This window comes from Corvus cornix, chromosome 2 (assembly GCF_000738735.6).
Source record: "Corvus cornix cornix isolate S_Up_H32 chromosome 2, ASM73873v5, whole genome shotgun sequence".
NCBI classification, from domain to species: Eukaryota; Metazoa; Chordata; class Aves; order Passeriformes; family Corvidae; genus Corvus; species Corvus cornix.
In genome coordinates this window covers 99,070,402-99,096,067 of record NC_046333.1, presented here as the reverse complement: position 1 = coordinate 99,096,067, position 25,666 = coordinate 99,070,402, and the positions used below count along the sequence as shown (strand labels likewise).

At 35.1% G+C, this 25,666-nt stretch overlaps 1 protein-coding gene across 2 annotated transcripts in view; it reads left to right on the top strand.

Moving 5' to 3' along the window:
• LOC104687256 (cadherin-7) overlaps positions 1-25,140 on the top strand; it is a 92,744-nt gene extending 67,604 nt beyond the window's left edge. For both annotated transcript variants that reach the window (XM_010396271.4, XM_039549662.1), the window contains exons 8-12: positions 699-835; positions 3,173-3,294; positions 4,705-4,822; positions 6,966-7,217; positions 14,527-25,140. In XM_010396271.4, the coding sequence (XP_010394573.2) occupies positions 699-835; positions 3,173-3,294; positions 4,705-4,822; positions 6,966-7,217; positions 14,527-15,020 (1,123 nt within the window). In that variant the 3' untranslated portion in view covers positions 15,021-25,140. The remainder of the gene's footprint in view (positions 1-698; positions 836-3,172; positions 3,295-4,704; positions 4,823-6,965; positions 7,218-14,526) is intronic.
• The last annotated feature ends 526 nt before the right edge of the window (positions 25,141-25,666 follow it).

The window sequence follows — 25,666 nt, the reverse complement described above, 5'->3', positions numbered from 1 at the left end:
AACTGTCCCTTTCTCTCAAAAGGGATATAAGCAAATCACCCACAGGCATTTTGACCTTTTCTCTTATGCTATTTGCAGTTTGCTAAGAAGCTCATTTCCCCTTCCTAAAACAAACTGGGAGGTAAAGATATGTTAAGCCAAAGAGTTAAGGGCATGAGCCTGTGTTTGTCTAATGACAGTAAAGCATTGGGAGCTGACAGTGATGACATGCAATCCCTTGACCCTAGTCTGCATCATCTTCCTTTGTTCTCCCTTCCCCTTCAGCTCTGGGTGACTCAGGGGCTCTTCTGCTGGTAATAGAAAGCTTTGTGCTCAGGCTGCCAGCCCCCATGGGATCACTGCCTGGCTTGTAGCAAATTCCAACTCACCTTCTCCTTAGCTGGCTCTCAGGAGGATGCTATTTGATTAATTCCTGAGTTTGACTTACAGCAGAGAGGAAGAAAGAAAAGACAGCGGAATACCTATAACCTCACTTAAGAGGACACTGTGGAAGTGGAGCCCACCACTGTCAGCACAAGTCACTGTGTAATTCTCTCACCTTTGCATGTGGCTTTGCGTCTCTTAATGCCCCAGGGAAACTGGACTGAACAATGCTCAAACTAAGGAAACAGTGGAAACACTTTCCCTCTAATAAGAAATCAATGAAATATTTTTACAAGCTGTAATAAATGAGAAGTTTTCTTTCATCCTTTACCTAGGTATTCGATAGATCGAAACACAGACCTGGAGAGGTATTTCAATATTGATGCCAACAGTGGAGTCATTACAACTGCCAAGTCTTTGGACAGGGAAACGAATGCTGTTCATAATATCACAGTTTTGGCCATGGAAAGTCGTAAGTATCCATAGCAAGATTTTTATCAACAGTTTGTGCGTAAAGCTTTAGGCTTGGTTGTGATCAGCTTCATTCAGAGAAATTGTGGCAGTTGCAAACCGTGGCAGACAAAAATAACTTATTACTTAATGCAAAAAAAATCTATATAATAAAAATTTAAAAATACAACAGTTTAGGTGTTTGCTCTTTCATTTGCTTCATACCTTGCATATTCTTTTGTCTTCTGAAAGACAAGTACAAAGGGAGTTGAAATATGTTAAGTCAGCAGTCTCCTACCAAGTGTCAATAGAGGAAAAGTGATGTGGAAGATATGGGGAGACTGGTTACCCCATCCAAGTGAGGGCACTCAGAGTTGATTGCTGTTGGTCAACCACAGCATTCTTAGAAGGTATGAAGAAAAGAGGATGTGAATGCTAATGTGGTTTCATTTTCCTGACTTTAAGGTACCACTGGAGAAGTTATTTTGTATTTGGTATCTTATTCCAATGTAAAATGAAGTGTTTAAAAATGTAATGCTTCAAGAGGGTACAAGAATTCTTCTAATGCCATTTCAAACCTAAACTTGTTCAGCTTTGTATGCGTTCTGTGAAGAACAATATATTTTTGCTTTTATATTTGAAGAATTTATTTCTTCAAATTTCATCCTTAATACTTCTCTTTTGGGCTGTGAGAGTAAAAGAGTTATCAGTTCTCTGGCTTGCTGTTTTAAAAATCAACACTTCTTGATTTCTGTGAGCTTAATATAACATTTAACCTGAATGTTAACATTTATCATTTAGTGTCTCTATGAATTTATCTTGTGTTATCACAAGTCATTGGTCTAAAAACCCAAAATGGAAACCAAAAATGTTCCTGGGTAGTAACAAAACTGATGAGGTAGACAAAGGGCATACCTGACACAAATGAGAGTCTAGGAGCATAAGCAAAACCTTATACTGCTTTAATTTATGTTCATACCTGCTTGGTTTTCAATAGGCTTAGTGCGGTAAAAGAAAAATTTGGTGTCAAAATTGCTTACTTCTCTGGTATTTCACATGTGGAATGAAAAAAGAAACCAAAAATTGGTGATTTACATTTGGGTGCTTAAAATATTTATTAAAACTTGGTTGCAATACACTGTAAAAAGACAGACACGTATTTGCAGTTTTGTAGTTTTTCATTTTGTCCTGCTATAACACTAACATCACTGTTTGGGGTAAAAAAGGATTATAACATCTCTTTTCCCTGCTCCAAAAGAGAAACAAAGTAAGTATTGCACTCACTGATAGTACTATGCTTAGTCCAAAATATAGTTACTGTTGAAGGTTAAATTATGCCCTTGGACCCTGAACATACTCATATTTTAGCTAGAGATAAGTATCAGTTTAAGGATGTGATTCATACTTAAAGTGTTCAGCATGTTAATGACTAATACTGTCCTGCCCAGCTCAGGTCCCGTGTGCACCCACAGAAGCACGGGTGCGTTCAGTATTACAGTCGGTAGCAGAGAGCTGAGGAGGGCATTTGCGTGCGTTCTGGCAGGAGCATTTATTGCTGCTACACTGTTAAAGCGTGCAGAGACAAATACCAATACGGTCCTGAAGCTCATAGTTTTATCTGGGGGTGGGGAAAAGGCAGGACTAGGGAACAGGGACCAGTGGGGAAGCTCTGGGAGAGTGGCAAGGGGTAGAGGCCAACAGCCAACCGGGGAATCCAAACTGGGATAGATTACCATAACAGAACAACGCATCCTGAGAGAAGCCTTTCTGGTCACCCTAATTTCAGGAGGTTCTTGTAGTACTAGGGACTTGTCTTACTGAAAACTCTCTGTCTCTTGTAATGTATGTTCACTGGCCACCACAAATGACAGTATTGAAATAGTTGCATGTGCACTTCAAATACTTTGGGATTTGCTTCAGAGTGCAGTCTTCTTTTCGCTTATATACAGCTGATAAAATTCCTGGTTTTGACTTTTTAACAGACAGACCCATCTGAATTTCAGAAAGAAACCCCAAACATTGTTGCACCCATAATAACCATGCTATTCCCAGTATGAACAGTGATGTTCTGGATAGCTTGGTGATGATTTTACATCATCTTGCTCTTCCATGTGATGTGATTCAATGCTGTGATTAGTGAGTTAGATTTCCAGTTTATCCTGAGAGTAAAATCTTAGTTTAATTGAAGCAGCTGGAGGTCCAGAAGATCAAGACAAGAGCTTCCTATGTATTTGAGGGAGGGATTATAATTGATATGACATGCATATCCAAAAGAAGAATGCAAATGAAAAAGATAATGACCTTTAGAATAACTTTCAGGGATCTTCTCTTAATTGTTTTGTTGGACTTTTTCCTGTAGAGAATCCAGCACAGATTGGGAGAGGCTATGTAGCCATCACTATCCTTGACATCAATGACAATGCCCCTGAGTTTGCCATGGAGTATGAGACAACTGTCTGTGAAAATGCTCAGCCTGGTCAGGTATGTCTTGATAGGTTTTATGTTTATTTTTACCAGATAGGCAATCATTCCTTATGAAAGCCTTCCAGATTTAAGATAAAGAAAAAACATAAGAGTAAAAATGAAGCTTTGGTGAACAGTACAAGCAAACAGTAAGAAAGATGCAGGTATAAAAATTACTAGTTGAAAGTAGCGTTAAAGTCTCTGTCTTTCTTACTGGTATAACTGATACATTTTGCTTAACTCATCTAATTTTGGATAATACTAAAAATACATACTTCCTCCTAATTGTGGTGGGAAGTGGGAAGGAGTAACACAAAGGTTATTCTGAGACTAAAGGCCTAGCGCTGCAGAACATGCAGTGTTCCCCCTAGGAAGCATGGACCTTAAGGACACAGTTTCACAAGGGGATTATATCCCTATTTTTTATTCCTGTATTTTCAACTACCCAAATATCTTCCAAGTAGTCCTAGACTCAACTAAATCCATCTCCTGTTGTTTGTCCTTGGTGTCCATCATATTTGGCCTTTTACTCTCTGTGGAAGACCTCACAAAATACATGTACTTTGTATCAGTCTCTCCTCCCACTTCCAGAAAACTAGTAGATGTTGCACCTGCATAGATCCCACACAGTCCCTGGAACACTTTGCACTTTTGTGACTTCTCCCAGTGTACTGTGATTCCTGTGGTAGATCTTGTTTACTGCACATTTCAAAATCACCTCATAATTTAAATTCTGAACAAAACCACTATGATTATCAGCTTGTGTTCATGAGAAACACAGACTAGGCATACGCTTATTATTGCACCTGTCTGTTTTCCCTGTGCTCTGGTCAGAAGAGGACCAGAGAATTGCAGTTTCCAATTTTTGTGGATATTAAGCAGTGGTGACACTTTCTTTAGAGGTAGGTTTTGATAGAATTTTAGCAAATGAAACTTAAAAAAAATAGTAATGAAATTCCAGAAAATATTAATATGCTTATGCTGTGCCTTTCTGGTTTTCATTATATTAAAAAAAAAAAAAAAAAACCAAACCAAACCAAACATGAATTCCAATGCTCAAAAGCATCACAGTTTCCTTGTGAAGGTTTAAAACATTGCTTGTAACCACTGATAACTACACTAAGAGCCATCCAGAAGATACACTTCTTTCACTGCAATGTACTTTATTACTCCAAGCTCTTGTGAATGACAGGACCTAACTTTCTCCCAGGCACTGAAGAGCATTGCTTTAGCCAATAAATTTGGTACAGGTAAAGTAAAGAATTGAGTCACACTTTAACAGTGTCTCTACATGCTTAGGAGATTAGAAAATCAAAATGCAAGATGATTAGAACTCAAGGGAGGGTTGATATTTTGATGGGTAACAGGGAGGTTATGTAATGTACATGCACATATGCTTCAATTAAACCCTGATGTATCTCAAAACAGGTGATCCAAAAAATTAGTGCAATTGATAAGGATGATCCACCAAACGGCCATCAGTTCTATTTCAGTTTAACAGCAGAGGCAGCAAATAACCACAATTTTACATTGCAGGACAACAAAGGTAAGAAAACTTTGATTTGGTAAATATTCACCACTAGAAGCTTTCATTTTCAATGCAGCATGCTTATTATGACCTACATAAACTTCTGTTCTGGTGAGAACATAAACTACAATCAGCCTGCAAAATATTTTTATCTGTAGACTATTTGTCAAAGGAATTAAGCTGTTGTTTGAGTCATTTAAAGCCTTGAGCCAAACAGAGCAGCATCAAATCTTTAAATCCTTTTTTTTTTTTCCCATCAGTCACTCTTCACGTTTTTTCCCTGTATTTATAGGTTTTTATCTAAATTAGATTTTACCTTGAGGCAGTGACTGAATAATGTCCAGGAATTCATGTCTTATTAGTATAAACTCAGGGCATTTAAAATGAGTGCACGGTTAACAGAGATGTTTTGTGATTTGTGAGGAATTTGGTTTTTTTTCTTTTAGAAAGACATATCTTTTCAGTAACTAAGTATATCCCCTTTTGAAGAACGCTTTTGATAATGAAAGCTGCCTATAATATTTGTACCGACTTCTTATGACTTTTTCCTCAAAGACTCCCATTGACATCACATTTCTCTTAGTTAAAGTATCTGAGAACACACTCTAATTACTGCCCTCATTAGTTGCACTGCACAGTATAGCAGCTGGGCACGAGTCAGGCAGTTTATTTATTAGTTGAAACAAACAGAACTAAATAGACACTGTATTGCTCTGTGTTGCTCTTTTATGGATCTGTACTAAGCCAAAGCTACAAAGTCATCTTATTAGAAAAGCAAAAAACCAGACATATGGACACTGAAGGCCACTGTTTGTACAGGCAGACTTTGAATAATATTCAGTAAGTGTAATGTGTGACCTAATAAAAGTCTTTCACACAGGTCTTCATTGCCTTACTTTACATGTAATTAATGAAAAGCTTAATTTTCTTCATATGAACAGCTTGCAATTTGAAACTAATAGAATATAGAAGACTCTAATAGCAGCAATGATCAAAATAATAAAAGTGCATTAGAATATGACTGTTCAGAAATCTGACATCATGAGTACTATAAAGTACATAATGAAAACAGAGGCCCTCTTCCAAAGAACTTTCAATGTGATAAAAATAATAACAGACTTTTGTAATGCCTGTAAAATCAGTGGAGTTACAAGACGAAGCAGCAGTTACCTCATTCAAGATTATTAGTTAATTTTATGCATATTTAATGTGAGGTTATATCAAGGTGTTTGCTTGATATAACCTCATAGGTCTATTATGACCTAGATATATCATAATATGATCTAATCTATTGATCTAATCTATTATTATCTAGAGGTTAATCTATCCTAAGATAGGTCATAATAGATGACACGATAACTTTACTGACTACCTGTCTATAAATAGATAGGTAAGTACATATAAATAGATAGACAGACCAACTGAATGAACATTTCTATCTATACATCCTGGGGGACGTAGCTCCCTGCCTCTCAGAAGCTCTCAATCTGTATTGAACACAGTGAGTTTTGCCCATATCTTCTTGAACACATGGGCTTTTTAGTCACACAGCTCAGAGCACTGTCAAACTATACATCTTAGACTGATTCTAATAGCCATCTTGAATCTCAGAAGAATCTGAAAACAACTGCATGTCTCTGTAGCATGCACAATTACCTGCATTTGTGCACTGACTGGATTATTTTTGCATTCAAAAAATATTTCATTGATCTTCAGAACCTATTATCCTATTAATATGGTCATTGCTTCCATTAATAGGATACCTGTATCTGTAAATAATTGAAATAGATGCTTGCAAATTAACTGGAAATATAGATACTTAATCTGATCACTGACGGGTAATTTTTTTTCTTTTTTATAATGATCTCATCTTCAACTGTCTATCAAGAGTGTGAAACTGTGAGTTTAGCTAAAATGAAATGGACCTCTGCAATTTTGAAATAATCTTTTGTTAAAAATAGAAATCTTCTTGTTTAGTTGGGTGTGATTTCTCAGTTGATCTTACCTCTGCAACTTCAAAAATATATGACTGGGAAAGTTAAATTTGTTGAAGTAATATGAATGTTTTTATGAAGTCATTAAGTAGAAGGCTATAGTATTTATAGACTTGTGTTTTAGAAAAGTCACGTTTTATAATTTGTCTTTTTATTCCTTTATCTAGATAATACTGCGACAGTATTAACCAAAAGAAATGGGTTTCGGAGACAGGAACAGTCTATTTTCTACTTGCCAATATTCATAGTGGACAGTGGATCACCTTCACTTAGTAGCACTAATACTCTCACCATCAGGGTCTGTGATTGTGATGCAGATGGTGTTGCTCAGACGTGCAATGCAGAAGCATATATCTTGCCTGCAGGACTTAGCACTGGAGCCCTGATAGCAATATTGGCTTGTGTCTTGACACTGCTAGGTATGTCTTTTTTCTGTTACCCTTATTTTCCATTCAACACATAGTAGCAGAAGATATATGCATATAAGCTTCAACATTCCCCTTCACCCTAATTTCTGTAAACACGCACAGATAGTATTCAAGGAAGAGCAGCATTTTGTATCATGAACACAAGAAAACCTTTAGATTGGGATTATCAATTTGCATAATTTGTTTCTATATTAAACTGCCTCCAGACAGATATAAGAAATAACAGTAAAAGAAAAAAATATTACTTGCCTCAAATTCAATATTTAAAAGACAGACAATTCAGTTTATGGAAGCATTTGGTTTAGTTTAGCATACTCACCATATAACCAGTATCAGCGTGTTCCTTTTCCACAGGAATAAGTGTTTTTAAACTTCTATTGATTTGCATAGAACAAAAGATATTCAGAAAATGCAACAGATATAATTTACTGATGAGAATCATAATTGATTGACATAATCTACAGAGTGATCTTTTGTTACTTTGATAACACAGTTGGATTTTATGTTGAGCAGTGAAACTGCAACTAGATAAAAGGCAGTGGAAAAGAGTGGAATAGTGTCAACATCCTAGTTTGCCTAGCATTTCTCATGTAATACCTAGTCATTAAACAGTAAAGGGTCAAATCAAGAAATAAAGATAAAGGATCAGGTGAGCAAAAGTGAGGTTTTGCCAATTGTCTGAAAATTCATATGGTAACAAGGGTACCCGGGGTTCAGCACACAAGAACTTTCATCAGTGTTGTTATCAATTAAGAGATTTTTCTATTCCCTGTCTGTACATACCAGTCTAAGGAAAGGTAGAAGGCCACAGTCTTCTTATGTTGGTATAATCTCAGTGATGTTTTATCTGTCACTGTTGCCAAAGTCATTTAGATAGGTCAAATCAAGAGACTTGTGTCCAAACTTCTGTTCATGACAATATTTCCACCATGTATAGATACATCTTCATTAGCACTCTTGATTCGTGTCACTGGAAACCATTAGAAGGAAATGTTCCTTCTGCTAAAATATTTCTAAAGGACTCCAAAATGAAAAACCTGTTGCATACTTTTTTTACAGAGTAATAAAAATGATTACCTCTGCAATGAACTGAACCAACTTACTCAGTAGCTATATATATATATAGGAGGTGGCATTTCTAAAGTTTTCCATCTCCGTGACATAAAAAAAATCTAACACCATAAGCCTTTATTCTCACTCAACACATGGTAGGCCTAGGTTTATGAAATGAAAGGGAATTATTGCCAAAAGTTTTAATGAACATTTTTAAATACCATTTTTCTAGTAGCATTTCTAGCCAATTAATGTACACAAGTGAACTTTATCTGGACAAGAAGCTAAATGTTAGAGTTCAAAAAGATATAAAAATACTCTCTTATATCAACTGGCATTAGTATCAGTGAAAAAACACCTGTTTTAAACTTTAGTCCAATATACTTAGGAACAAAATTTCTGTAACCATAGCAATTCATTTGATCCCAAAATGAAATGTCACCATTTCTGTTGTACGTGAGAAAGGAGCCTCTGAAGATTACATAGGAAACTGCTGTTGGTACCATACAGCCTGGTCTTGCCGTAAACTTTTCTTTAAATAGAAGCTGTATGATTTCAAGTCGACCACTGAGTGGAGACACAGCATGTTGGCACCAAATAACTTGATTATTCTACTCAGTACACCAGGGTTCAAATGCAACCAGTAGATCAAGAAACTTGAGCTTTTATTCCAGTCATTTTTAAAGTGTTCTGAACAAGGGTTTGGTAAAAAAATCTTGCATATTACCACATTACCATTGATTTTATTTGACAAAGACTTTGGGTTTCCGAAGTCATCTGTTTGAAGGCATCAACATTGTTTATCCAAAAAGACATTTGTATTGGCCATCATCACTTCCAGTCTAAACTGTTCCTTTTGAGTGCATTTCAGAGCTGCAGGAACAGGTTAGACTGCATTTATATGATAGCCCTGGCTTTGAGTGCTGCATTTTAGTACTGTATTCTGTTTTATTGTCAGCCACATGCCAGTGTCCACAAGGAAGAAGTACCTAAGCATCACTGATGCCCAGTGAACCCCAACCAACTGTTACAGCTTGTCTGGTCCCAGAGCCTTTCTTCTCTCATTTTTTCTTAGAACATATTTTCTGGGCCCAACTGCATGGTGGTATTGCTAGGAATTTACTTTTTCCCTTTTGCTCTTTGCATTAATTCCTGAGAAAAATGCTGAAGATCCACTAGTACTGCATAAAAAAAGGCTTCAGCTGTTGGCAAGTGAACTGGGACAAGGGATGCACATTTTTGTGTAAGACTTTTATCAGTGAAAAGAGGTGGATCAATATCTTTTTCTGACCCAAGATTACCACCCAGTGTAAATGCGGTCACATTGATCAGTGTCATTTTAATATGGGTGCCAGTTGTAAAGCAGAAAAGGCATGAAATTTGCATAAATTGAATGAATACATGCGTTCTGGCACCAGTGTCTTGAATTCTCAACTAGCTCTCCTTTTCTTAAAGTTAGTATGATATGCTTTATGTTCTTTCCCCATACCTCCCTTTGTCTTATATATAACAATTTGTCTCTACCAAGGCCCAGATTGTCTCAGTGGGATTTCTTATTACTTTTACTTAAGCAACCAATCAATTTTAGATAAGCACAATATTTTCACAGACCCTACAAAGGAAGAACATTACTAAGTCATATTATTTTGTGATAATTGCATATAACATGGTATACACTTCTTTTTCAAACTAAAATAATTTTAGAAGTTAAAAACATTTAAAAACAAAATCTCTTTCTATCTTCATACTGACTGATGGAGATTAAATGGTAAATTTTATTTCAAAAGAAAGTTCCAGTACTTTGTTAATTACTCAATATGGCTTTCCAATTATGCAGTAAGGCTAAGTTTTACAGAAAGAAAAAAAATCTAAAAAAATCATAAAAGCATATAAAAGTAGTAGTAATTGGATTAATTTGGGATTGCACATAATTTTGAGGAAAGTAAGCAGGAATTTTTTAACTGTTCTGAAAATTATATGGTAATTTAATTCAAGGTAATTTGTTTTTCAGTTAGCATCTTCCGGACACAGTAATTGCTTTTGTAACAACTGTTTAGCATAAAATGTTTACATAAAATCACACACACAGAATATTCACCTGTAGATAACCTAATTGCATTTGAGAGCTTAAGTATTTTCTTTGTATTGATTCAATGGAAAGTTAGATTGGAACAATACTTTCTCATGATTTTTTTCTTTCATGCTTCTGAATGTAATCTATTAGTGTCACCTATTTTCTTAGAAAGACTGAAGAAAGCTTCCTATTGGTGTGGCACTAGAGTTTACAAATTAATAATACATTGATAAAACTTCAAAATACAGCTTTAAATAATTATTTTTTCAGTTGAAAGACAGCAAATTTGTTATCATTATCACAATATCTGCAAAACCCAAATTAAATCAGAACACATAACTGTGATTTGTAAACAAGAAGAAACAGTTCAAGTTATAAGAATCTAATTCTCTAAATAGGTATAACATGTACAGAATGTGACTATGTAATATGTGTGGAGTTTGGCCTTGCAGTTTTAAAAGTGATAAATGTGTAACTGGGGGAAAACATTTAACTGGGATTAACAACACTTCCAGAAAGTAGTTGAATAAGAAATGCAGCAGCTGTTTTCTGAAAGTTAGGGACCTGATTAGGGTCACTCAGTGTGGACATTTAAAGGTCACCATCACTTTGCAAATATCAGTCCAAACTGATTAAACAACAGGTTTAAGTGAAGGTATAAGTGGGAATTAAATTCGAGTTTCTTGAGTCTTGGCCTCTATAATCCCCAAAACTTATCTGCCTGTACTGGCAACTGCAAGGTATAACTAAATAGGCTATTAGCGTGTTGTTTAGATGGCTGAGGATCTCCCATCATCAGCTTTATGAATCATGACACACCTAAGGCATAAACCAGTCTGCTGATCTGCTTGCAGCTGATGTGGCTTATTGCTATAGTAAATTCCTGGCTTAGGGGTGTAGTGTATACAAAGCATGGTAATGCTTGTGATTTAGCTCTGTGACCTACTGTATAGCTCTGTGCCTCACTGTATAGCTCTGCATGTTGTCTTCTCTCTCAGGGTGTCTCATAACTTTTATGACTTCCTTACAATTATGTTGCAATCGCCTTGAGTACAAAAGGAAAAATTAGTACTAAACCAGGGAAATATGTTCAGGTGACCTAAACCTGACTTATTACCAGATCATACCAAAATGGAAATTCCCTGGTAATTCTAGAAAGAGCACTGCAAAATGGCAAAGCAAAAATCCGCTCTTGCATTCAAAGGTGTTTGTTTAAAGACTGATTTGGGTATACCGAAACTATGAACATTAGTGTTAAATCTATACTGACACAAGGATTAAACTGTGTATTACCTCAGCTAATATAAAGACAAACAAAATTTTTTTCTCGGCTATTGTACCTATTAAAGGAAATCAATGTTTCCAACAATGCAGGTGAATCAGAAGAATTAAAAGGTTAGTTTAAATCTGTCTTTGTTAATTCTGGTTGTTAAAGTCTTTATAATTAGTTGCTTAAAATATCGATTGATTTCTTTATTTGTTACATCACATATGAAATCTGCATTGTCACTTCATCTCTTTAGTATGAGTTGGGTGTATCAGCATGGAGCCAATCTAGTGCCCTCAATGTGCAATACATACGTGCCTAAAGGTTTTCCACCGTATTATTTCTTTTCTAAGAATCATGAAATTAGGATTTTAGAAGTTTGGCCAGTCCCTAATTACTAACTTAATCTCTGCCTTTGTCATAAATGTAGGAAATAAAAGCCCGCCATGACTTAATGAGAAATGAAAAAACTTTGAAATAATTTGCATTTGATTTAGATATCAGTGAAAGTTGTTTAGGGCTTGTATTCATCTCTGCCGCTGCAATGTAGCTAAAGCTTTGTTCATTTAGAGGTTAAACTTTATTGTTCATGGCTGTTGGAAAGGCTAGAAATTAATAATCTTATAAAGTCATCTAAATGCTAAAATATTTAACCTTTAGAAAGGCTCCATATTTTTCTTGGCTTCAAGCAAGTGTGAGGTAGAAAGAACACTATATAAAACATTCATTGTATCTTGATTTTTATTGTACCTTTAGGCAGACCTTCCTACTAAGCTTCGTATTTTACACTTATTAGCAGGTCTTTAACTTTCAACATGAAGTATGTTAAAAAGGACAGTACAGTGAAAATGCATTTACACTTGAGTAAAGTAAATGATTATCTGCTTACTTATATGGCAATAAAAAAATGTGGCAGCAAATGTTAAAAATAATAGTTAAAAAAATTATGTCAATAGAAATCTTGGTTTAAATATATATTCGTATTGTCAGCAAGCTAATTTGCCTTTCACTTTAAAATATCTTTTACAATGAGGAAAAACATTAAGAACGGAGTGCAGTTGTCTCTGATGACAATTTTATGTTCTCTGCCGTATAATTTACAGCTTAATTTGTATTATACAAATATCAGAATGTTTTGGAATTCCACAAATGTCACTTTAAAGGTCAATATTTCATATTATTAAACTGCTTATGTAAATATTGTTCGAAGCAAAATGCCCCAAACTAATGGCTTCTGAATTCAATACATAAAAGCATGAATCAGGTAGATGCCAGGGGCAAAAAACATGAAAGGGTGATGCTGATTACGAAGTAATATAGTCATGAGACATCTATTAGTAGATGGATTATTGGATGTGTGCTTGGTAGCTACTGAGAAAAGAGGAACGAATTGTTGCCTAATATATTTGTCAAAAAGTTTAGGGGAAAAAAAACCTAGTTCCAGTTTTATTTTTAGGCATGTGCGACTCCAAAGGGAAATAACAATTGTGCAGAAATGCATGTCCTGCTTTATTTGGTTCCAAATAGTGCCGTAATATCTGTAGACACATACAGCTTTGTTGCATGTACAAATTAATGGTTTATTCTAGCCAAGAAATCCTAATATTAAACCATTCCTCACAATGGCTAGATTGATACTGATTGTAAGATTCCTCCATGAAAAGAAAGGCTTTCAAGAAAAGTAGTCCTACATCATGCAATTTTTGGAGGCCACTTTTGAGAATACCTAGCGAACCTCAAGCTTAATATTATCTATATCACCTTTTAGCTTTTGCTTTTCCATATGTTTCTACAACATTTAATTGGCATTGTAATTAAAGATTGAAAACCTTATGAATGCATATATTCACATATTCTTAACATTAAAAATAATCATAAAATCAGAAGAGATTAATTAAATGTGGAATGTCACTTTTCAAAGTACTGTTATTTTTACAGTCATATTGAATGTCTGTTATTTCCTAAGAGTATCATTAACTCAGCAAATGTTATCCAGATGCTACAATATAGTATTAAACATTTTCTAGGAGGATGATTCACACTCCATCATGTCCCACAGATGGATGCAATATCCATAGCATTGGTTCCATATTTTTTCTGTCAGCAATGATGTTTCTCTACCAAACTGTATTAGAGCAAGAGGACCCTTGAGCTACTTTCTTGCAGTACTTTTGACTGTCACTGCAGTTTAGTATTAGCTTTCAAGTGGAAAGAAACTTTAAGGACTAAAATTAAATAACCAGTTACATTTCTAGTACTGGTTCATCCAGTAAACTCCAGCCCTAGCAGTTCTCATTAGATGTAAGTCATAAATCTGTAGTACTTTGCACTTTTCAGGAAAGAGAGATCTTATATAAGTATGGTTTTATTCCATGAACTAACAGTCTGATTTTACACATTGCTTAACAATTTGTTGTCTCCAATCTATAATTTTTTAACTTTATTTTTGTTCAGCAGGTATTGGTCATACATTTTAATTCAGTCACTTCCCAAACCATAGTTTTTAAATTCTATTCCGTTATTTTACGAATGTGCTTTTTTCACATGGGCATTTAAGAGTTCAGGAAAAGGTCTTTATTTTTTTATTATTATTATAATTTCTTGGCTGTTAGATTGTCATAATTAGACTGAAACAGTATTGAAATTTATGTTTAGCAGACAGTGTGGGTTATAGAATTAGAGATGAAGATGCTAATCCTGAATGACTAGGGAAATAGATTCTTTAGGGTCTAAAAAGCTTACAGTTTAAAAGTTATTTCAGAACCTGCTAGGTTTCACATCAAACTGCATAAATTTCTTGCTATTTCCATATATATTTGCCATATAAATTAATGAGTACTTCCAATATTAGGAAGAATATGAGAAAACTTCAGCACAGCTAAAACTCTAGCTTTTCTTTGTTCCAGTTCTTGTCTTGCTGATTGTCACCATGAGGCGACGGAAAAAAGAGCCCCTCATTTTTGATGAAGAGAGAGATATCAGAGAAAACATTGTCAGGTACGATGATGAGGGTGGTGGAGAAGAAGACACAGAGGCTTTTGATATGGCTGCCTTGAGGAACCTCAACATCATGCGAGACACCAAGACCAGAAGGGATGTGACACCTGAGATTCAGTTCTTGAGCAGACCAACTTTTAAAAGTATCCCAGATAATGTCATTTTTAGGGAATTTATCTGGGAAAGACTAAAGGAAGCTGACGTGGACCCCTGTGCGCCACCCTACGACTCCCTGCAGACATACGCGTTTGAGGGGAACGGCTCGGTGGCAGAGTCGCTCAGTTCTTTAGATTCCATCAGCTCAAACTCTGACCAGAACTACGATTACCTCAGTGACTGGGGCCCTCGTTTTAAAAGGCTTGCAGATATGTATGGGACTGGACCAGACTGCTTATACTCCTAGCCTTGGAACCTTTCTCTGAAAATGCACTGAAGAATATTAAAACAGAAAACTCAACCTTACAGACTGAGGAAAGTTGTAAATATTTCTCCATTTTTAAAATTTTAGGTTGGTTTTTTTTTTGCCTTGGTGGAACATATCTTCATTAGACTTGTCCTAGGGACTGCACTGACCACACAAAATATGAGCATTTGGTGGCATTTTTGATAAAATGAAATGCTCAGCCACGTTCAAATAGATAGCAACCCTCAAATACCTGCAGAGGCAACTCACTTTCAAGAGTGTGCAGTCACTTCAGCGAGCTGGTGATACTCTGTAGATGCCTTCACAGTATTGCTATATTGAGAGTACAGAGTCTCTTGTTTAAGAAGAAATAAACTTTCAAGTATATAACTCAACACAATATTACAATACATGGTATTTACACATGCAAGGGTTTTTTTAGCAAATTTTCTTTACAGTGGGCATACAGCTTACTAGAACAAAAGCAGAAGGACTGATGAAAACAAACAGAAACCCAGGAAGTATTTTTTTTGTGTTTCTCCGTTTGTTCTCAGAGCTATTTAATTAGAAGCCTGTAATTTTCTGAGTAGTTTTTGAGAAATTATTGTTTGTACTGAGAAATTCCACAGTGTTTGTCATCAACTTATGAAGTAGCTTAAAATCCACATAAAATGAGAAATACGGAGGTGTAGTCTTACGCCTGGGAAGTTTTGTGATGCCCATATAGGTATAGAAAAGGTGTTGCTATCTATTTGCTATTTTTTTATTCTCTCTTCTGATTTGTACAGGAGAATTTATCCTTTTTTATTATTGTTTGACATAAAGTATTATATTTATTTTGGAGCTCCAATCTCCACTAAATTCAGGTCCATTTTACTGCCTTATGGTTTTAGACTTGTCAGAACATGCTGATTTTTCTCCATTCTCAGATAAATGTAGGAAATGAAGCATGGAAGTGGAGAAATTACAGTAAATAATGCCACCCACCATTCATCCCACAGAAAGGAGAGCAGCTCCAAGGATGTGCAGTTGTTCTTCTGAGCCATTACAAAGTCTGAGACATTTAAAGAAAATATTTGTACATTGAATTTTTTGAAAGAAGACTGCAGAGGTAGCTAGGAGTGTCTTCAAGGCAAGATTTAGTTTTCAAGTTTAAACACGCTGTATTCTTCAAAGACTGTAAACACCTTGCTTTTCTTCTTCCCCTTCTCTTTTGCTGCTGATGAATCACAGCAAAAGATTTTTAAATTTCTTTCTTGTGTTAAGCAATGTAGTACTATTAACTTCAGAAGTCGTCTTTAGATCTTGCTGCACATAAGTATTTTTTCCCCAAGGTGTTAACTCACTACACATAATTTCTATGCTGGTTCAGGAGTGCCAAAACAGAAGGACAACTATTGTTGGTTAATATACTGTATGGTTTTGAAGTAGGATTTCTTAGAATAAGACAACTTTTTTATGATTCTGACAATATTTATACTTCATCTTTCATGATTTGTTACTAGATAATAAGGCATATATTCAAGTAAAATAGTGGGTTTAAGTATTATTTCAGACTTTTTTTTGTTTGTTTTAGATAAAATGTAGATGAGTTTCTAAATTAGAGTCTGTTCCTGCAAAATTTTTGCTTGTATTTAACTTGAGATGACTTGACCTACCTGCATTTACTGAGAGGTACACAGAATTGTTTGCAGAACTGTTTGTTAACAGAAGGTACTCCACAGAGGATGGTGCTCACACTTAAAGTACTTCTTTCTGAGAGAAGGATCCTTGTACTGAAATCCTAGTGTATGACTGATGTGAGGCTGGGGGATGGGAAATTATCATTAAGGCTTTGTAATTTTTGCAGCCCAGCATTATCAATTAACTATGTGAAAGTGGCCTTCAGCTCCATCAGAGAAGAAAAATAATTTTAATCATCTACAACATACTTAATTTGAGTCACATTTTAATAGACAATCATTATTTCATAATTGAGTAGATTTGCTTCTAGTTGTATTAAATATATATATATAGGCATATATATATATATGACAGATTTTGTAATGGAACTGAAAGATATCGTCCATGACTTTTAGTCATACATGTAAGATTTTCAATAAAAAATTAAAAAATACAAAAAAAAAAGAGCCATGTGTATACGGTTTAATGAGAGCAAGATATGCTGCAGAATTTAAGCAGGTATTAAATCAGCAAGGTTCTGAGAGAACAGTTTTTCATTAATCTCCTTGTTGTTTGTGGGAAGATAATTCATGCATCTGGATTAAGATGTCAAAAATGCTGATTTTAGCACATAACAGTTGCAGGAGATTTAAATGTGGTTTAGAGTAAACAGCCCAAATTACTCCTTTTCCACCTTCTGTATCTGTAGAAAAACCCAAAAAGCTCCACTATTCGGAAACTATGTTATGGTGGGGGCTTTTTTGGTGTGCTTTCTATGGTAAAAAATATCCTTTATTCTGCTACCATAGAAACTCTTGCATATGTATGTTTTCTGTTGCACAGTTCTAATTTAGTGACGTTTGCTGTTACACTCTACATGCTTGCCTCCTGCTTGCCTACTGCTTGCAGTAAGAAAGAAAGGTGGAAAGGTAGAACTCCCTTAGGTTCGATGGCAGACATTACTATAGCATAAGGGTCTGCATAATACACGTACTATATAATGCTCACCAAAAATTACCTCGACTATAAGTTTTGCAGTTTGTAATCTAATTCAAATTCTTTCTCTCAGTCTTATTTATGTTGCATAGGTGGATGGCATAAAGTATATTCTACTGACTAAATGTAAGAAATATTTTCTCTGTCCTGGAAAGGTAATGAAATATTTGCGCAAATTAATTAAAACAGCCCTTTAAAAAGACTTCCAATCATATTTATTTATTTAACTTTCTGAAAAGCTTCAGTATCTAACTAGAGGCCATAAATCCTAGATAAAAAAATGTATCAAACATTGCAATCACTCCCATCTTGCAGTGGAATAACATGTCTTTCCTTTCACTATATGCCAGTTTAATAGGTTTATTTTAAATTGAGATTTCCAAGAATCTTGAAAAATGCTCAGCTTCAAGAGTGCTACTAAAATACCCCTACATAAAATTAAGCTGTTTGAAGAACACTTAAGGTAAAGACTTTTTACTCTCTTTGGACCAGTATGAAATATACTGAATTCAACAGAGTCAAACAATGGAGATTCTGGCTTACATTTCTTATTCAAAAGAATAAACTTAGTGTACTTACTCTAGGTTATATTCCCACTAAGACATAGCACAGGCCTTACTAAGCCTTCTAGTTCTGATAGATGCTTAATATAATCACTGTAGGACTCATGAAATTTGATGCTACCAACTCAAACTTCTCCTACTCTCTAAGAATTAACAGAGAAAAAAACCTAACTTTGTTTTTACTCTTTCTTTTATTTGTTGTTTTGAAAGGGAATGTTCACAATGTTCCTTTTCAGTTAAAGTCTCTTCTCAATTATTTTTCCTGTTTACCCTTCAGGTGCTAGCAATAATTAATAAAAAATATTTCCTGTCCTTTTTTCTTTTTAGACATTCTGCATGAAAGCACGTTATGAAATATAAAATGGCAGCATCTTATTTTTATGGACAAATACTCTTGTATGATATAAAGAAAAGTCATAGTTTGTCATTCTGAAAAGGAAATAAATACACTATAAAGCATACAATTACACTGATTTTTAAGACCATTAAAGAGTTGAAAGGTGAACACAATTAACTATATCAAATCTAGTATTAAATTCTTGATTGCAATCTGTCACGTAACTGATTTTAATTTTTTATGTATAGAATTTTTGTCTACTTTAGAATCTATGTAGAGTAATACTGCTTTGAGACATCATTGTATTCACCTCATTAGTGACAGAAGGGGTCATCTATATTTTTATTGGTCTCTGACTGTAAAAGTGAATTGCTAAAGATAGAAATGTCGCTTTATTTGTTTGACAGAAATGGGAAAGTCTACAAGACACCAAGAGCTCTACAAATTTCTGTCTTAACTATGGCATCCCTAAGTTTACCAGATCTACATTTAAGTTTGCCAGATACATCCTAAGATATATTTTCACCCTAGAATGATTTCTTCTACACCAAGAATTCTTTCTCAGTTCATTTTTAATGCAGCTAAAAATGTATTTAATTGTTCACTGATTTTTATAAATTTCTTCCTTAACTGTTGTTCTTTGAACTAAGGGAATCTCAGCATACAATATGATCTGTTTTCTAGAAGGTAATGAAAAAAAAGATCTACATATAGTAGGCTATACTTTGTTACTATAATTTACATTTTCTCACAAAAGAAAGAAAAAATCTTTCCCTATGGTACATAAAATCTGCATACATTAGACCACACAATTGCATACAGAAATATATTCGTTGAAAAAACTTGATTTACCTCATCATTATATGACACAGGATTGTAATGGAATCTTTATATGGAGCCTTATATATCTAATCAAACACAATGAAAGAAGAAATCAGCATAAAAATTTTCTGAAATCAGAAGAAAATCTCCTTTGAAGCCACAGTGGTGTGTTGCATACAGTCCTCATATGTGAACACGTATTTTCTACAATTATATGTACATTTAAACATTCCACTCCTAAACCATTTCTTTTAAAATACCTTTTTTTAATCAGAGGGTATCTGGAAAAAAGTAATCCTACTCTCAAAAACTTTGTTTATCCCCATGAATGACTGAGGTAGAAAAATATAATTAAGGCTCAGGCAAAACTTTTAACATTGCCCCCATGATGAAAGCAAATTGGTTTCATATTTTGACCCAAAGCAGTTTAAAAGCTGTTAGAAGTGTGGCAAGGACTGTGATTTCCATGAATTTTTTTAAGAGATGGTATCAAATTGAAATTCCTATTCCTAGAAATGGTGTAAAGTTGAGTTTAATATTTGGATGATTAACTGAGGTCATAAACCTTTTGTGCAGCATAACAGCAAGCTGAATGCTGAACCACTACTGAAAAAAATCAAGGATTTTACTTTCTCCTCCTATTCACCAGTATCTTGGTCAAAGTCAGAATTTCTTTTCACTGTATACCAAAGTAAAATCATTCTGAGTCTAAGCTGAACACAGTAGGAAATTAAATCCTGTCTCTTCTTCACATAGGCTAAAAGACCATTTACCTTGTCATTCTATTCAAATATTTTTGTCTGATAATGTCTTGACTGCCTAGGTCATTCTACCTGAGACCTGTGAAGTTGATGTGGTTTGGGGGTTTTGTGGGGGTGAGGTTTGGTTGTTTATGTTTTTGTTAATGTTAAAATGGGTATTCTTGCTGAATTGCTTATGTTTGAATGAGCTGACCTTTTTCATTGAATTTTTTGGGTTTCCTTTTCTTTGGTCAAAACCATACTGGCCATGTATATCCTGACTTTTTCTCTATTTTGACTCCAAACCCACCTTTTTCTGTACTGTTAAGAGCACAATAGAAAGTCCTGAGGTGTTCCCTCTCTTTGGTGTCAAGAAACTATGAAGAAAAAGGTAAACATAGGATCAATAGACTGCAGTGAAACTAATCTGTCATTTTCTTGAAACACAAGCTCACAAATTCCATAGTTGAGCTGCCATTAACACCATTCAAATCAAGACATTGATTTAATTTTAAATCTTTATAATGTTCTGGTACTACTATCAGCAATTTTTATACATTTTATGAAATCGCGTTTTAAAATTGTCAAGGTTTCATCATTATTATTTATATCACGATCTTGATGCACAGAAGAAGGAAAAATTACGAAGTAAAACAGCCCAAGTACAAAATGCCCCTGTGTGCACTGACATTTAGTGCAGCATTTTAATTACTGCTCTGCCTTAGTATTCCTCATATGCTGATAGCTTTTCCTCTCTTTGAGGCTAACTACTGATAAATTAAGATAGTGTGATTTCGAGCCAGATATTCAAGCCACATTAGACCCTTTGAGTCTAACAAGAATATTCAGTCTGAATTTTAATGTCCTTCTATTTCCTTAATGATCAGAACATTCTTTATTATTGTCATCAGAGTGTTGAAATTTTATGGAAAAAGAAGTGTTTACTGATTCACCTAAAAAATGCTAGGCAAAATCTTGATCATGTTGAAGTACTTGGCAGATCTCCCTATGGCTTTCAAGAGGTGTCAAGATTTATACATTGGTAGGGGAGACAGATAAATGATCACTTACATCATCAAGATGGGAGATTGTTGCTTTGAGCTGGATACCTTTTCTTTTTACACAATCTCTTCTACTGACTTTCCCATTTTGGAAGACACAATCTCTTTCTTTTAATGGTAATGTAGATAGCTTAATAGGATGTTTTTAATGGCATAAGCTACTTACTATCAGCATAGTACACATAATCTTGCTGTAATGAATATTACCCTTGCTTATAAAGATAATTTCTGTTCACATGCTAAATAGAGAGACTGTTAGGAAATGTTTACATTTGATGAAGTACCAATGGTAAAATACTGCCTGGAGAAGAAGCCAAAACCAAAGCAAAACACAAACAACGGTTTCTCCTTAAAATAAAAAAACACACAGAATTTCCAGGCTATCAAAATTAAATATCTTATACTTTCCTCAGACTGTGGGACCATATGTAGCTTTACTGACTCCTATGACTGTAGGTACAATCCAAATTAACTATAATCTTCTTGTTTTCAAATATGTTGTCTTGTTGATTCTTGAGATTTTGTTAACATAGAAAAGGGCTGTATCAAAAAAAAGAGAGGTTAAAAGTATCAAGCTTTTTCTGGTGTTTTTAGTGTTTCATAGATGATCTAATGATGTGAAAAATAGTGTTTTACCAGATGCTATCTGAATACAATTTCCTCTGAGCTAATAATATTTCCACCCTGTGGAACAATATCTTCCAACAGTCTGCAATGTTTAGCCTGGCCTCATCTCATTCAAATATAAAGAAAGAGGTATTAAGGGGAGAGATTAAACACCTAAGTGATAAGCTTTATAAGAAATTTTCAGTTAGTCAAAACATTAAGTTTTCCTGTTTTATGTGTGAGGAACACATGAATGGAGCTCTCATAGGACATACAGCTTGTTGATGCAGCTATTGATTCTGTCTGGATATTTGTTCATGTTTTTTCCCCTTCAGTTTCTAGTAGTTTGTGACTTGATTTATCTTTCAGTGTAAGTTAGTATATGATAACATAATAAAATAATATGAAAAATTGATACTTCAAAACAGCTGATCATGAAAAATAGGTTAATATAGTATGTTTGACATATTTTTTTTTACTGCAGCTTAGCACAGGTCAATATACTTTATTGGGACTCAGAGATTAATGTAGGCCAACTTGGCTCATGCACAAAGCACTCCCATGAAGGAATTTAAATTCAAATAGCTACTACGAAATGTGGAGTTATTTAAATATTCAAAAGCCAGTGTTCCTTGGAAATAAGCAGAGGTAACCAACAATCCATAATTCTTGTCCTTCTGGGGATGGATAGATGTATTCAGAGAAGACAAAAAGGGCAAGCTCTTCAAATTTAACACCTGTAGTGAATATGCATGAAAATCCAATTGACTACTACTGAAAGCAGGATAGAAGCACAGGAGGCATGTCAGTGGCATTCTTTCTAATCAGTCTAATTTAGCCAATTATCGTCATCTCTATTAAGAGTTGTCTTACTTTAGTTTGGGCTTGGTGTACTACAAAAAACACAACTTCAGAAACTGAAAAGGTTTACATTGCCTTCTGGTCAATTTTGCATTCATGAAGAGGTAAAGCAAGTACAGACCAAAGCTGTGGCCAGCTGGCTGTCTGGCAGTCTGGCCTCACCTACAATATAGATAAGACTGATGGTATGGCTGAACCACTACTGAAAAAAAATCAAGGATTTTACTTTCTCCTTCTATTCACCAGTATCTTGGTCAAAGTCAGAATGTCACACGAAAGGGAAGATTTCCTTAAACCCCTTGTGTTTGACTTGTGTGTCAGGACCTCAGGAAAGCCAAGACACTTGTGCCTGATCAGTTTGCCAGTATCCCATTATGGGGACTCTCCACGGAGCAGTCCACTGGAATGGAGGGCAGTTCAACTGTTCAAGCACACACAGCAATAGTGTAAGAGAGACCCCCTCCCAGGTGTGTGGTCGAGTGTGTTACCCACTGCTGGTGACTGCCAGCACCCTTGAAGGACTCACACAAAGAATTTGCAGAATAACACTATTAGTATAATAGAAAATTGTGACAGGTTAAGGTCCAAAGGTTGCTGGTGATAGTAACTGACTGCAAAATCTTATTCAAAGCAATATATGGATAAGCTCTGATCCCTAGCAAAAGTTAGCTAGAGATAATAATTCAGTGTGCATAGAGCATGATTCTTACCTGATAGATGTCCCCATGGGGGGAAGATATGTTAAGCTTGTCAACTGATCCCCGAAGTTATCATGGAGTCTTCCCTAACTTCTCCCCATTCTTAACTTACTTGTATAATAATACTTCCTTGTGTCTAGTAGAGCTTGAGTGACTCTAGGCATACGTCATGCTCAGAGAAGGGTGCCCATACCTTGGAGGCAGGCAGCTTTGGGATGGAGGTGTTGATCAGTATTACATCTGAGGTAACCTTGGGATGGGGATGGGCATCAGTATTATATCTGAGGAGAGTGATTTCACCCTGGTTTCTGGTTCAACAGCAAGACAACTCTTTTTATCTCCCTTGGTAGGCAGCTAATATGTGGCTTATCAGCTAAAAAGTATCACTGAGTTCCCTCCTCTGCAAGGATTTCAACAGAGCTTGGTCATTGTTTCTCCACTCTGCTCCACTCTCAGCTTCATCCCCCCCTTAGCATATATTGTGTGTGGGAAGTCGGGCATGTTGACCACATTCCATCCAAGGAACAGCATTTTCCACCCTATAATTTCTGTACTGTTATAACTTCCCTGTTTTCTTTATTTTTAACCCTCAGTTTTTTCCCTACAATGAATGACAATGTCTTGCTGCCTCACTCTTCATCCTTCCACCGCTCATCGCTTTCTCTAGCTGGAATTTCCTAGAGGAGAGTTGTAACTTAGTGAATTTTCTCTGGACTCATACCACTTATCACAGATGTTGATTAAACCTTAAAAACAGAACAGCAATACTAATGTTACTCTTACTACTAACACAGTGACACTGTCAAAACCAGACATTGTTGGTCTTGGAATCAGAATATCAAGTTATCTGCCCAGGTTTGTCAGTGATCTGATCTGTGGCACTGATTGATCCATCTTTGTCATCTGTTGATAAAAAGACCTGAAGAGGAACAGGAACAATACTTTGGAGAATGAAAATAATATGGCGATGTTCATGTAACAGTTTGATTTGTTTTTGTTATTTTATTTCATTCCTGCCGTAAGTCTGGAGTAAACTATTCCCTAGCTAATGACAGCAACAATGTCATTTCAATGCTGTATGTAGGAAGGCAAGGAAGCTTCAGAAAACAACAAGCAGTCCTGAAAATTAGTTGGCATTAAGAAGGCATACAAATGAAATGTGATAGTCATACCAGTGTGATGGAATGCTGTAGGAAAAAAAGCCAAAACCCACAAAATGGCTTCCAATACTTTAATTTCATACATTTTATGATTCATATAGTTTCAAAGAAAAAGACATTAAATTAATTTTCTTAGCCATTCTGTCTTTGAAGTAAGCATTCTCTCAAATCTGCAATGAAACAGTGGCATACAAATATTTTGGAGGCCTAGTATACTTTGTACTGAAGTAAAAGGAAGCTTCCTAGCCTTCCACTGAGTATATACAGGGAGACAAAGACAAATACTTTATTGATGTTTTAATGTGAAAGAAGACATACTTGCAAGTAACCAGAAAGGTTTTGAGAATGTATTTTCTCCTCAGCTAACTTACTTCAACAGCTGAAGCTTGTTAATACCCAATCCTAAAGTAAAACATCTATCTTTAAAACCTTATGGTTTAACTAATATGAGACTAAAAAATAAAAACTTTATTGACATCGAAGCTCCATCTGAGGAGGGATAACTAATTTGTCTTGCTTGCCATTCAATCATAAGAAAACCCAATGTCTTTGTAAATTTGAAAGTCTGTCCTTTCTTTGGAAATTAGAAATTAAAGAAATTAAAAGCTCTCTCACTAACAAGTTTTATTGGCAAAGCAATGTGTGAGAAAAGCTAATGGCCTTGAACAGACTACCTTGCCAAATGATATCTCTAAGATTAATCTGCCATGTGTCTAAGGAATCATCAGGTTAGAAACCAAAATCACTGCTCTGTTAGAAAACCCAGGTGGAGGCAGTTCAGGTAAGCTTTTATCAACCTCAGTAGAAAAACCGGTTTTTGTCTATCACTTTATCTCTGTTATGTGTTGGTGTATGGAAGTTATAGAAACCAATTGATACAGAAAAAAATTTAAACATTATTAGATTTAAAGGTGACCATGCTGTCCAAAACTAATGTGTGAAATAATTCATCAAGATTCAGGCCAATAAATCTGGACTGCTTATATTTTTTCTGAGTGAATTATAAAGGATGCCAATACTCTGACAGCAAAATTATTTTCTGAACTAAATGAGATCTCGTGGAACATGTGTTCTACTGTTTGCTTTCAACATGCTTAAGAGAAAAAGAAAACCAAAACACAGAGAAGCATAAGACATGAG